The sequence below is a fragment of the Hyla sarda genome, chromosome 3 (assembly GCF_029499605.1).
Source record: "Hyla sarda isolate aHylSar1 chromosome 3, aHylSar1.hap1, whole genome shotgun sequence".
Classification (NCBI taxonomy): Eukaryota; Metazoa; Chordata; class Amphibia; order Anura; family Hylidae; genus Hyla; species Hyla sarda.
Window position 1 is genome coordinate 193,022,322 of NC_079191.1, and position 12,771 is coordinate 193,035,092.

At 44.2% G+C, this 12,771-nt stretch overlaps 1 protein-coding gene across 8 annotated transcripts in view; it reads left to right on the plus strand.

The window, feature by feature from the left end:
• The window catches only part of ZNF451 (zinc finger protein 451), a 105,564-nt gene that overhangs the window by 20,307 nt on the left and 72,486 nt on the right, over positions 1-12,771 (plus strand). For all 8 annotated transcript variants that reach the window (XM_056565782.1, XM_056565783.1, XM_056565781.1 and 5 more), the window contains one exon: positions 10,963-11,082. In XM_056565782.1, coding sequence (XP_056421757.1) covers positions 10,963-11,082 — 120 coding nt within the window. The remainder of the gene's footprint in view (positions 1-10,962; positions 11,083-12,771) is intronic.

Consider the following 12,771-nt stretch of genomic DNA (forward strand, 5'->3'; position numbering starts at 1 on the left):
TAATGACAGCAAGCGGCGTAAACGTAAAAAAAAAATAAAAATAAAAAATTGCTGTTTGGTCACATCACATGCTAGAAACTTTTAATATGGCCATTGTACATAGTTTTTCAAGTAGAATCAGCTGAACCCCCTTTTTTTGGCATTTTGACATTTTTTCCGATTACGATAATCAACAACTAATCGATTATTAAAATAATCGATAGTTGCAGCCCTAGCTGAGACCCAACAGAAGGAGGCCCACACACAGACAACCAGACATACTACAAACACACTTCCCGGCACAACACCCCCAAACTGTGCTCGAACCGCGTGCGTGAGCTGAAAATACCTAAACAAGGCATTTCCAGGGATGCCATAACGTTCTCTCATGTCCGAGAAGAATAGGAAAACCTGATCCTCCCGAAACAGATGAATCACAAATTTGACGCCATGCGATCCCCAAAAACTGGCCTCCTGTAACCCATGTAGGTGAGGTAAATGTACGTTCCTCCACAAGGGTGCCCTGGGAGATACCAAGGGCTGTGGAAATCTAATCGACACCACAGACCACACCTTAGCAATAGTTAAAGGGTACCTCTCATCTAATAAACTTTTGATATATTTTAGATTAATGAATGTTGAATAACTTTCCAATAGCATGTTAATGAAAAATATGCTTCTTTCTATTGTATTTTTCCCGAACAGTCCTGTCAGCAAGCATTTCTGACTCATGCTGGAGTCCTAAACACTCAGAGCTGCCAGCCTGCTTTGTTCACAGCCAAACAGGCTGTGAACAAAGCAGGCTGGCAGCTCTGAGTGTTCTCCTTTGTGAACAAAGCAGACTGGCAGCTCGTAGTGTTTAGGACTCCAGCATGAGTCTGAAATGCTTGCTGCCAGGACTGGTAGGGAGACCCCTAGTGGTCATTTCTTCAAAGTGGAAAATTAAATAGAAAGAAGCATATTTTTTAACAACATGTATGCAGAATAACTTTACAATTGCATTAATCTATAATATATCAAGTTTTTTTGATGAGAGGTACCCTTTAACAGGATAGGAGTAGGATAGGAAGAGCGAGGGTGATACCTGTAGTGTATTGGCCAGAGCTTCATAAGGCCCCATAAGCGCAGTAGCCGAATTCGACAGATCCAGGTCGATCCACCATGCTGCATAGACCAACTGAGAGGCAAGAAAATAGAGACATCAGGGGCAACCAAGTCGCCCTGCTGCTTGGGAGCCTGAAGCAGGGCCCGACTGAGTCTGGGAGGCTTCCCCTGGCAATAGAAGGATCCCAGAGCACCACATAATGCACCAAAGTATTCCCTAGGGGGAATTGCCGGAGCTAAGTGAAAAAGGTATAAAAATTTAGGAAGGTATATCATTTTAAAAATATTCATCCTGCCAGCTAGGGAAAGAGGGGGCGCGGACCATGCCTTCAGTCTCTCCACGGTGGAGTGCAATAGTGGCTCCAGGTTCAGAGGAATATAGTCTAAGAGGGACGGAGTGACCTCCACACCCAAATAACGGAAACGTAGAACCACCTGCACACCAGCCGGAATAGAAGGTGGGAGAGGGACCCCAGAGGAAAGCACCATGAGGGAGGATTTAGCCCAATTAACCTGCAGGCCCTACACCAAATCTATCAAGTAGGTCCATAAGGGACAGTAGCGAATCCCCAGCATCTGCTATATATACTAGAGCGTCGTCAGCATAGAGGGGAAACCTTCTTGACTACAGACCCCCTAGGAATACCACAGATACCCGGGTCCTTGCGAATGGCTGCAGCTAAGGGCTCTATTGCTAGCGCAAATAAGAAGGGAGCGAGCTGACACCCCTGCCTAGTCCCACGCCCCAGGGGAAAGGGAGCAGAAACATCAAGATTAGTGTGGATACGGGCCCTGGGACTATCATACAGGAGATGAACCCAAGCACAGAACCTGGGACCAAACCCAAAAGCTCCCAAAACCTCCCAAAGATATGGCCAAAGGACTGAATCAAATGCCTTATAAATATCCAAACTAACAACCACACCCGCAGGAAATCCCTCTCCTACCGTCGCAATGTTGAGTTGCAGGCGCTTCACATTTAAATCAGTGGACCTGCCCGGCATAAACCCTATTTGGTCAGGATGAATGACAGTACCAATGGCGCCATTACAGACGAGTGGCCAGAACTCTAGCCAAAATCTTAATATCGACATTCAGAAGGGAGATGGGTCTATAAGAGCCAGGTAGTACTGGGTCCTTACCGGGCTTAAGATGCACCACAATGAGCGCTTCCCGCAAGAGCATCAGACTCAGCTATAGAATGATAAAAATTGCAAAGAACAGGGGGCCAATTTCACCTCTTTCATCATGTACCAATCACCCACCAATCCATCCAAGTCCGTAGTCTTCCCATGAGGAAGATCCCGTATAGCCTGAGCCACTTCCTACACCGTAAGAGGAGCATCTAAAGCCTCTGCCTGAGCTCTACTAAGTATAGGAAGGGATAGACCGTGCAGGAATGAGAGGACTTCCCCCTGAAAGGGCAGAGAGGGGGCACCATACAGGCTAGAGTAAATTACCTGAAAACAGCATTAATCATCTGAGGGTCCACCACAACAACCCCATAGCTACCCTTGATACATGGAATGGAGGCCAGAGGGCGAGTATCCCTGGCCAAATAAGCCAGCAATTTACAATTTTTATCCCCAAATTCAAACTAGGCCGCCAACCTCAACTGAATCCTATCTTTTTGAACAACCAGTAGAGATCGCTGAGCCTTAGCCCACACCCTTTTCATTTTCCGAGGACTGATCCCTAATATACTCAGCCTCCGAGACACCCACCTCCTGCAACAATTTACTCTCTAAGGCCGATCGTATCTTCCGCTGACTCGCAACTCCCGCTATGAAGGCACCCTTAATTGTTGCTTTATAAGCATCCCACTGCACTAATGGATCAGGAGAAGAGGCATTGTGTTCCCAATAATCAGCATGGACAGACCCTAACGCCTCCCCAACCGCCTCAGCTTGTAACCATCCCGGATGCATGCACCAAATACGGGAAGAGGGACTAGGGCCAAGGTGCAAAATAACTGATACAGCAGAGTGGTCTGAGATCCCCCTAGTGGTGTAGGAGATGTCTCTTACCGCCGGGAAGAGATCCATAGATGCCAATGCCAGATCAATACGAGAAAACTACCTATGGGCCGCAAAGGAAAAGGACGTCTCTGTTAGAGCTGGGCGGTATGACCAAAAATGTGTATCATGGTATTTTTGTAACTTATGGTGGTTCAACGGTATATAACTATATTTCTCCCCCCCCCCCCCCCCCCCTCCTCCATGTGACCCACGAGCGCTGTTCTGCTTCTCCCCCTCCCTCCCCCCCAATTAATTATCAGCCCAGCACTGCGCTGTCCCCATAGGGGAACCAATCACATGTCACCCGCAAGCGCTACCCTTCTCGTCCTCCTGTTTGTTGCAGGCCACCGGCGCTGGAACTCTGTACTGTACGCTGTATCCCTATGCCCGGGCTGCAAAAGATGAACAAAATAAACTTTAACTCCCCTTCGGTACCGACCTCACCTGCTTCCTGGGGACAGGAACGTTGGAGAGCAGTCAGCCTATCACTGGCCGCAGCGATGTTCCGCCTCGGCCGGTGATGGGTTGATCGCATGTAAGAAGCCGGGAAATATAAAGCATGATGGCTATTAGAAGAGGAGAAAAAATCGTAAGTGCAAAATTAAAAGGAAAAAAAAAACTGATGTCCTTAACAGGTTCCATATTTAGGTATTAACATTTTTACTTGACTAAGAGCACTATAGTTTAATAAGATTTGATGTGAAGAAACTGTTATTGCAGTCAAAATGACGCTACAACGTAACCAGACGGATTAATTACATGGTATAACAGAAACAATTATTGCAGTGTAAACAAAGCCTTTTTAACCCCTTAAGGACCAGTCCAATTGTCGTTTTTTTTCCTCCTCCCCTTAGAAAAATCAAAACGCGCAAAACCCCCAAAAAAGACACCATTTTGTAACTTTTTGGGGTTTCCATTTCTACACAGTGCAATTTTCGGTAAGAATGACACCTTATCTTCGGTAGCTCCATATGGTCTCAAGCATATCTAATTCATGTAGGTTTTTTAAATGTATTACTTTAAAATAATTATAACTACATGCACCAAAATTTTGTATGTTAAAGTTGTCCTGTTCTGATCCCTAGAACTTATTTATTTTTCCGCAAACGGTGATGTATGAAGGCTCATTTTTGCCCCGTGGTCTGTAGTTTTTATCGATACTATTTTTGTTTTTATGGGACTTTTTGATCCCTTTTTAATTCATTTTTTATGATATATGAAGTGACCAAAAAAATGCACAATTGTGGACTTTTGGTATATTTTTTTTTTACGTGTAAGTCATCTGACATTTATGCACGTAGCGGTACCACATATGATTTTTAGCCCCCCCCCTTCTGATTGCATATACTGTTCAATGTTATGCCATAGCATAGCATTGATCAGTGTTATTGGTGCTCTGCTGCTCAAGTCAATCGGATGGCAAGGATACATATCCCTGAGTCATGTTTTTGTGCCCTTTTCAAACCTTTCATAAATAGTGAGTGGCAGATGAAGGTAATTTTTCTGCTAGCACTGGTATGTTGAATAACTGTTGTATGTATCTTTTTTTCTGTAAAGGAAGGCCAGTTAAGACCTGTTCTGGAATGCGTTGACTTGCTTAGTAGCGATGATGAGGCTCAGGACTTGTATGAATTTGCTGTGCACGGCCTGTATTGTAGTACTCATTTTCTTTGTGGAGACTGTACTTAAATGGCAGCTAATTTGCGGAATAGTCAAAGGACTCTGGGGGAGATTTATCAAAGCCTATGCAAAGCAAAAGTTGACCAGTTGCCTATTGCAACCAATAAGATGGTTGCTTTTATACTTCTATAGATTACTTTAACCCCTTACGGACGCAGGTCATACAGGTATGCCCTTGCGTCCTGGTCCTGTTACCGGGGTTTGAAGCGTACTCTCGAGCTAAGCACACTTCACACCCGGTGCGTCCCAGGATTAATGCTGCGCACTGCCGATTGGGCCGATGCCGGTATTTACCCTTTAGATGCCGCAATCAAAGTTGATTGCAGCGTCTAAACAGAAAGTAAAAGTATCCCGGCAGCTTAGCCGAGCTGGTTGGGACCATCACGGTGAAACCTTGATGTCTCAATCAGCTGAGAGGATGGTGGGAGGGCCCTTACTTGCCTCCTCGCTGTCAGATCGGTGGTTTGATGCTCCTAGCCAGCCATGCAGGCTGGAGCAGCAGAGCACCGATAACATTGATCAATGCTATGCTATCGCAAAGCATTGAATGGTATATGCAATCACTGCTTATCCCTCCCCCGTATCATTTTATCCCCATATATACCCTGTGTCACATAATTTCCCTTGATCCCCCTGCGCCATTTCATTCCCCCTTTATTACCCTCTGTTTAAATTCATCACCTCCCTCGTTATGAAGTGGCACAGGGGGATAAAGGGGTAATGAATTGGCACAGATGGTTGGTAAGAGGGGGTGATTAATTTGCGCAGAGGGTAATAAAGGGGTAAGGAAATATCACAGCAGGGATCAAGAGGAAATGTGGCACAGACGGGGGAGTAATAAGGGGGGGGGGGAGAATTTGGCATGGGGGGGATTAGGGAAGGAGGGGGTGAACGATGTGGCCGGCAAACGTACAGAAGCAGGAGACCATTGTTTTAACAGCAGTCTTCTGCTTCTGTGCTAGGACTTCTGCAGGAGGGTGCAACGGGGGCCTGGGCCTCTTACCGGTGTATTGGCTGTACCTCCTGACAGCATCCCTGTGTGCAAGGTAGGGCCAGCATATAAGCTTGGTTGTCACCTATTGGGAGTGTTTTGCCCCTATTAGGTGTGTCCATGTCCGCTATTGGGAGTTTCTCCTATTTGGAGAATGCAAATACATTAAGTCTCATGGGACTCTGCTGGGGAATTAAACTGTCTGCTTTTGGGAGGTGTCTAAGAGAAATTATACTGTATAGCCCCCTATTTGGGCTAAACAAAAGTTTATAAGTGAATTTCCATAGTAAAATTGTGATTCACCCACCTTTTCCTATTATTTAAATAAAATAATGTAATAAAAATAATCATAAGTGGTAGTGCCGCGTGCGCAAATGTCCGAACTATTTAAAATATAAGGTTAGCTAAACTGCACGGTTGATGGCGTACACGTCAAAAAATGCCAAATTCCAAAAATGTGCATTTTTGGTCACTTCTAGAGATGAGCGAACTTACAGTAAATTCAATTTGTCACGAACTTCTCGGCTCGGCAGTTGATGTGATGACTTATCCTGCATAAATTAGTTCAGCTTTCAGGTGCTCCCATGGGCTGGAAAAGGTGGATACATTCCTAGGAGAGACTTTCCTAGGACTGTATCTACCTTTTCCAGCCCACCGGAGCACCTGAAAGCTGAACTAATTTATGCAGGATAAGTCCTAAACTGCCGAGAAGTTTGTGACGAATAGAATTTACTGTAAGTTCGTTCATCTCTAGTCACTTCATATACCATAAAAAATAATAATAAGCAATAAAGTCCCATCAAAACAAAAAATGGTACCAATAGAAACTACAGACCGGAGCAAAAATTGAGCCCTCCTATTGCAAAATATGCAGAAAAAAAAAGTTTTATAAGGGTCAGGAGATGTCAACTTCTAAATGTACTTTTATTTTAAAATCAAACCTACATAAATGTAGGTACCCTTGTAACTAAGTGAAGTCATTACAAAGTACAATTGGTGACGCAAAAAAAAAAAAAACAAGCGTTCTGATCTTCAGAAGGGGAGGAGGAAAAAACAAAAACGAAAACTTGCCTTAAGGGTTTAAAATAAATAAATAAATAATAAAAAAAGTTAACAATCTGGTTGCTATGTGCTGAAGGGATGAGCATCCTTAACCCCCCCCCCCCCCCCAAGCCCATTATGACCTTAAGGACCAGAGCATTTTTTGCACATATGACCACTGTCACTTTACCCCCTTAAGGACCAAGCATTTTTCTGTCTTTGCACTTTAGTTTTTTCCTCCTTACCTTTTTGAAAATCATAATCATTAATTTTTTTTTTGCGCCACCAATTCTACTTTGTAATGACATCAGTCATTTTACCCAAAAATCTATGGCAAAATGGGAAAAAAAATCATTGTATGACAAAATTGAAGAAAAAACAGCATTTTGTAAATTTTGGGGGCTTTCGTTTCTAAGCTGCAAATTTTTTGGTAAAAATTACACTTTATCTTCTGTAGGTCCATACGGTTAAATTGATACCCTACTTATATAGGTTTGGTTTTGTCGTACTTCTGGAAAAAATCATAACTACATGCACGAAAATTAATACATTTAAAATTTAAAATCTTCTGACCCCAATAACTTTATTTTTTTTTGCTTACGGGGCAGTATGAGGGCTAATTTTTGGCACCGTGATCTGAAGTTTTTATCGGTACCATTGTTGTTTTGATAAGACTTTTTGATTGCTTTTTTTATTCATTTTTTATGGTATAAAAAGTGACCAAAGATACGCTATTTTGGACTTTGGAATTTTTTGCGCATATGCCCTTGAACATGCGGTTTGATTAACAATATATTTTAATAGTTCGGACATTTACGCGTACGGCGATACCACATATGTTTATTTTTATTATGTTTATATATTTTTTTCTATGGAATTTGGGAAAAGGGGGGTGATTTAAACTTTTAATAAGGAAGGGGTGTGTGTGTGTGTGTGTGTGGTGTGTGTGTGTGTGTGTGTGTGTGTGTGTGTTAAACTTTTTTTTTTTTTTTTTTTTTTTTTTTTTTTACTTTTAGCCCACTTAGGGGACTTTTTAGGAGGAATCATTTGATTCCTCATACAGATCAATGTGATTCCATAGAACCACATTGATCTGTGTGCTCTGCACTCGATTGATAAATCCTGGCCCTGACAGGCTTTATCACTCTGAGCACAGGGGCTGGCATGGAAGGAGAGGTAAGCCCTCAGGCTACCTCAGTAGTGGATCGCCGCATGTCTGCTATTAACTTCGGCCCCCAGCTACAGTAATCAGCTGGGGGCAGGCTGGTATGATGCGGGTTCGAGCCCGCTTCATACCCCGTTAACGGCACATCGACAAGTATAGACATCCATGGTCGTTAACGGGTTAAGCATTAATAACTCTGGGATGCTTTTACTTATTAACTTTATTCAGAGATTGTTTTTCGTGATATATTCTACTTTAACATAGTGGTTCATTTTCGTCGATACTTGCATAATTTCTTGGTTAAAAATTCCAAAATGTCATGAAATATTTGAAAATGTAGCATTTTTCTAATGTTAAAGCTCTCTGCTTATAAGGAAAATAGACATACCAAACAAATTATATATTGATTCACATATACAATATGTCTACTTTATGTTTGCTCATAGAGTTGGCATGGTTTTACTTTTGGAAGACATCAGAGGACTTCAAAACTGAACTGGTCCCTGAAAAATTCAGATTTTGAAAATTTGGTGAAAAATTGCTTTGAAGTGGATTTAAGGGCCCTTCGTATTATAAATACCCCATAAATGACCCCATTATAAAAACTGCAAGTTTTTTAACGCTTTAGGTGTTTCACAGAAATAGCATCAAAGTGAAGGAGAAAATTCTAAATATCCCATTTTTACACTATGTTCTTGTAGACCCAGTATTTGAATTTTTACAAGGGGTAAAAGGAGAAAAAGCCCCCCAAAATGTGTAACCTAATTTCTCTCAAGTAAGGAAATACCTCATATGTAAACGTAAAGTGCTCTGGGGGTACACTAGAGGGCTCGGAAGGAGTGACAGTGAGTTTTTGGAGAGTTACGGTAATTTTTCTGAAATGGTTTTTGGGGGGCATGTCGCTTTTAGGAAGTCCCTATGGTGCCATAACAGTAAAAAAAACAAACAAAAAAAAAAACACATGGCATAGAATTTTGGAAACTACACCCCCAGGGCATGTACAGGGGTACAGTGAGCCTTAAAGGGGTACTCCGGTGGAATTGTTTTTTTTTGTTTTTTTTTAAATGAGCTGGTGCCAGAAAGTTAAACAGATTTGTAAATTACTTCAGTGAGGGGTGTAGTTTCCAAAATTGGGGTCACATGTGGGGGGATCCACTGTTCTGGCACCATGGGGGCTTTGTAAATGCACATGGCCTTCAATTCCAGCCAAATTCTCTCTCCAAAAGCCCAATGGCGCTCCTTCTCTTTTGAGCATGTAGTTCGCCACACAGCACTTTGCATACACATTTGGGGTATTTATATACTGGAGGCTCCATTTTGACGTTTTGGAAACAGTGCTGTACCAGACGTTTTTAATTTTTAGTTAGCTGTGTAGGGGTATGTGTATATGTAGTGTTTTACCCTTTTATTTTGTGTAGTTTAGTGTTTTTAGGGTACCATCACTCGGGTGGGGGTTTACAGTGAGTTTCCCGCTGGGAGCTTGAGCTGCAGTGGAAAATTTGCTGCATCTCAAACTTTACCCTGTACATTCAAAGGGGGGGGGACGGGCGGCGCAAAGCTCCAGCTGTTACAAAACTACAACTCTTAGCATGCCCTTTGGCTATCCGTTCATGCTGGGGGGTTGTAGTTATGCAACAGCTGGAGGCACACTGGTTGCATAACATGAGAGTTTGTTACTTAACTCAGTTTTTTGCAACCAGTTTGCCTCCAGCTGTTGCAAAACTATAACTCCCAGCATGTACGGTCTATCAGAGCATGCTGTGACAACTCTCAGCATGCAGTGACAGCCGAAGGACATGCTGGGACTTGTAGTTATGCAACAGCTGGAGGCATACTACTAAAACTCCCAGCATGCCCTTTGGCTGCCCATTCATGCTGGGAGTTGTAGTTGGTCCTTCTACTGTTGCATAACAACGTCCTGGTACTTAAGGACACAGGGTGTACCTGTACGCCCGTGGGAATTTCGGTTGCCGACGTTCACCAGGCGGGGACTGGACTGGGATGCCTGCTGAAGTCATTCAGCAGGCACCCTGTGCAAACTCCTGGGTGGGGGGGTCCTGAGACCCCCGTCATGTCAGCCACAATTCCGGGTCAATCGGGTCCCTGGTGACCCAGAAAAAAAGGGTGATATATCATCCTTTTAGCAGCAGGAGTGAGGTGGCACTGGTGTCCTGACGACTGTCATAAGTCCTGGTGTCCCTAACTGCACCCGCTCTGCCCCTACTTCGGAGGGCGAGAGCAAGTGCCAGGAGTATGTACCTGAGGCTGGGACACACGATCCCCGGCAGGGCATGCTGGGAGTTGTTGCTAAGCAACAGCAGGAGGCCAGCCTTACCACCTGCTGCTGCACACGCTGGATACTCCTGCCGCCGACTCCGCTCCTGGGGCCCCGATCCTGCCGGGGATCGTGTGTCCCAGCCTCAGGTACATACTCCTGGCACTTGCTCTTGCCCTCCGGAGTAGGGGCAGAGCGGGTGCAGTTAGGGACACCAGGACTTATCATGACAGTCGTCAGGACACCAGTGCCACCTCACTCCTGCTGCTAAAGGATGATATATCACCCTTTTTTTCTGGGTCACCAGGGACCCGATTGACCCGGAATTGTGGCTGACATGACGGGGGTCTCAGGACCCCCCCACCCAGGAGTTTGCACAGAGTGCCTGCTGAATGACTTCAGCAGGCATCCCAGTCCCCGCCTGGTGAACGGCGGCGACCGAAATTCCCACGGGCGTACAGGTACACCCTGTGTCCTTAAGTACCAGGACGTCAGTGCATACCTGTAACGCCCTGTGTCCTTAAGGGGGTAATTGTTTTATTGGCAACACTAGCACTGCAGACAACCACAACATAAAGGAGGCACAGCTCAGCAACTTGTAACAGAGTAGTTTAAAAGAGTTAACATGTGTGGATTTGATTTCAGTTGTTTCAGCATAAACTATTATCTTATATTCGTTATTAAATTGAATATTTCTTCTGCATCTTAGAGAACCATAAAAGATCACGTGGATCGTCATAAGGACAGAGTGGCTTCAACACTTGATCGTCTTGCACGCCAAGTTGAAGAAGAAAAACAGCACAAAGCTGAAAAAACCAAAGCATTTCAGGTTAGTACATCTGTTTTTTTTCATCTGCGACAAAGACTTGTTTCAGATACAGCTTCATTTGTGTCTGTGTTATGTCTTCCTTGCCTCAGGTTTGTAGGCTAGAAGTATCATAGGATGCATTTAGAGCATTAGACCTGCGGTTGAGCTAGGACTTCCAGGTGTTTAAAAAAACAAGCAAAAAAAAAACAGCTGTATTACACTTGTCCATTTGTTTTTCCTCCTCTGCCTGTGACAGCTCCTTTTTGAAGACGCATTTGGGCGGTAGCCTTTCTCTGCTGCCCTTGCTAGACAGAGGACAAAGGAAGACTACCGCCAAAAGGCATCCTATTTAATTTGAAGGATATGCAATAAAGCTCCTTGTTCCTGAATATACTTGGTGAGTGCTGAGACTTTATTTACACTGTTTCTGGACCTGATCCACCACGTGCACCACCCCCAATGGAAGTTCTGATCGACTTATATACTAAGCTCCCATGAAGTGACCACTTGCACTGCAAACCCCTCAAAAAAAAAAGCAGTAAGGGTGAGCCTCCTAGAGGAGTCTAGACATCCCTGCTGTCCACTTGTCCGTGAGACTTCTTCAGTCCTTCATCTCTTCTCTTGGCTCCTTTTGGCTGTCTGGTGCTTCTCTGCCTTCCCTGGCTGCTGAACTCCTGTGGTTGTGTGGCGGGTACTCCATGCATACCCTGCGGCCAGTAGGTGGACTGGGGTGGCATATGGAGGAAGCCTGCACTTGCTTCTCACCAGTGTGTGTGTGGTGACCTACGTTGGGCAGTAGGAGCTTGCAGAGAGTGGGGATGTGTGTGTGTGTGTGTTTGTGCGCTTCTCTCACCATATGCTTCAACCCATGTTAGTAATGGCTGGGTGTAGGGGGAGGTTGTCCTGCATGTGGTGTTGGTCAGCAGTACTTGGTAGGGAGGAGATGGAGGTAGTGTGTTGGTGTAAAAGGGGAGGGATGATCTATTGACTGTGATCTACAGACCCATCAGAACATAAGTAAGCTGGGTTCATCGGGGGAGATTTATCAACCTGTGCAGAGCAAAAGTGGAGCAGTAGTCCATAGCAACCAGTTAATTTTTAAATTTATAAATAAAGCCTCTGAACATTTGAAATAAGCAATCTGGTTACTATGGGCAACTGAAACACTCTTCCTCTGCACAGGATTAGCTAAACCTCCCCCACAGAGCTGGTAGACAGGCAGGCTAAGCCTAGGACCCGAAGAGGCGGAAAGGGGGCCAGACAGTTTTTCTTAGGCTATTTAACCAGCTTTTTACTGGAGTGTTTTGAAGTTTCATACTGCACAGTACACTGAAACTAATAGCTTTACCCTGGAAACCTGACCAGTAATCCTTAGTGGGTTATGGGTAGGGTAACATGTAATGCATCTGGAGTGTATTTCACACTGCGGATGCGCTATGTGTGACCCTACTCCAAGAAGGGTTTTACCCCACTCCTATCTTAATGGGGTATTGATTGTATGTTATTTACTCTTAGGCTAAGGACATCCATACTAAAGCTACCCAGCTCCCAGCCTAAGGCCCAATGCAAGACATATTTGAGTTAAGTGCTGAATGAGAATTATCCATCATTCGTGAAAAATATCAAGGACCTTGTTAGGGACAAGATTAAGAGATTCCAGTTGTCTCTAGATAATGACGAGCCTAGTACGTCAAAACAGGCAGTTTCTAA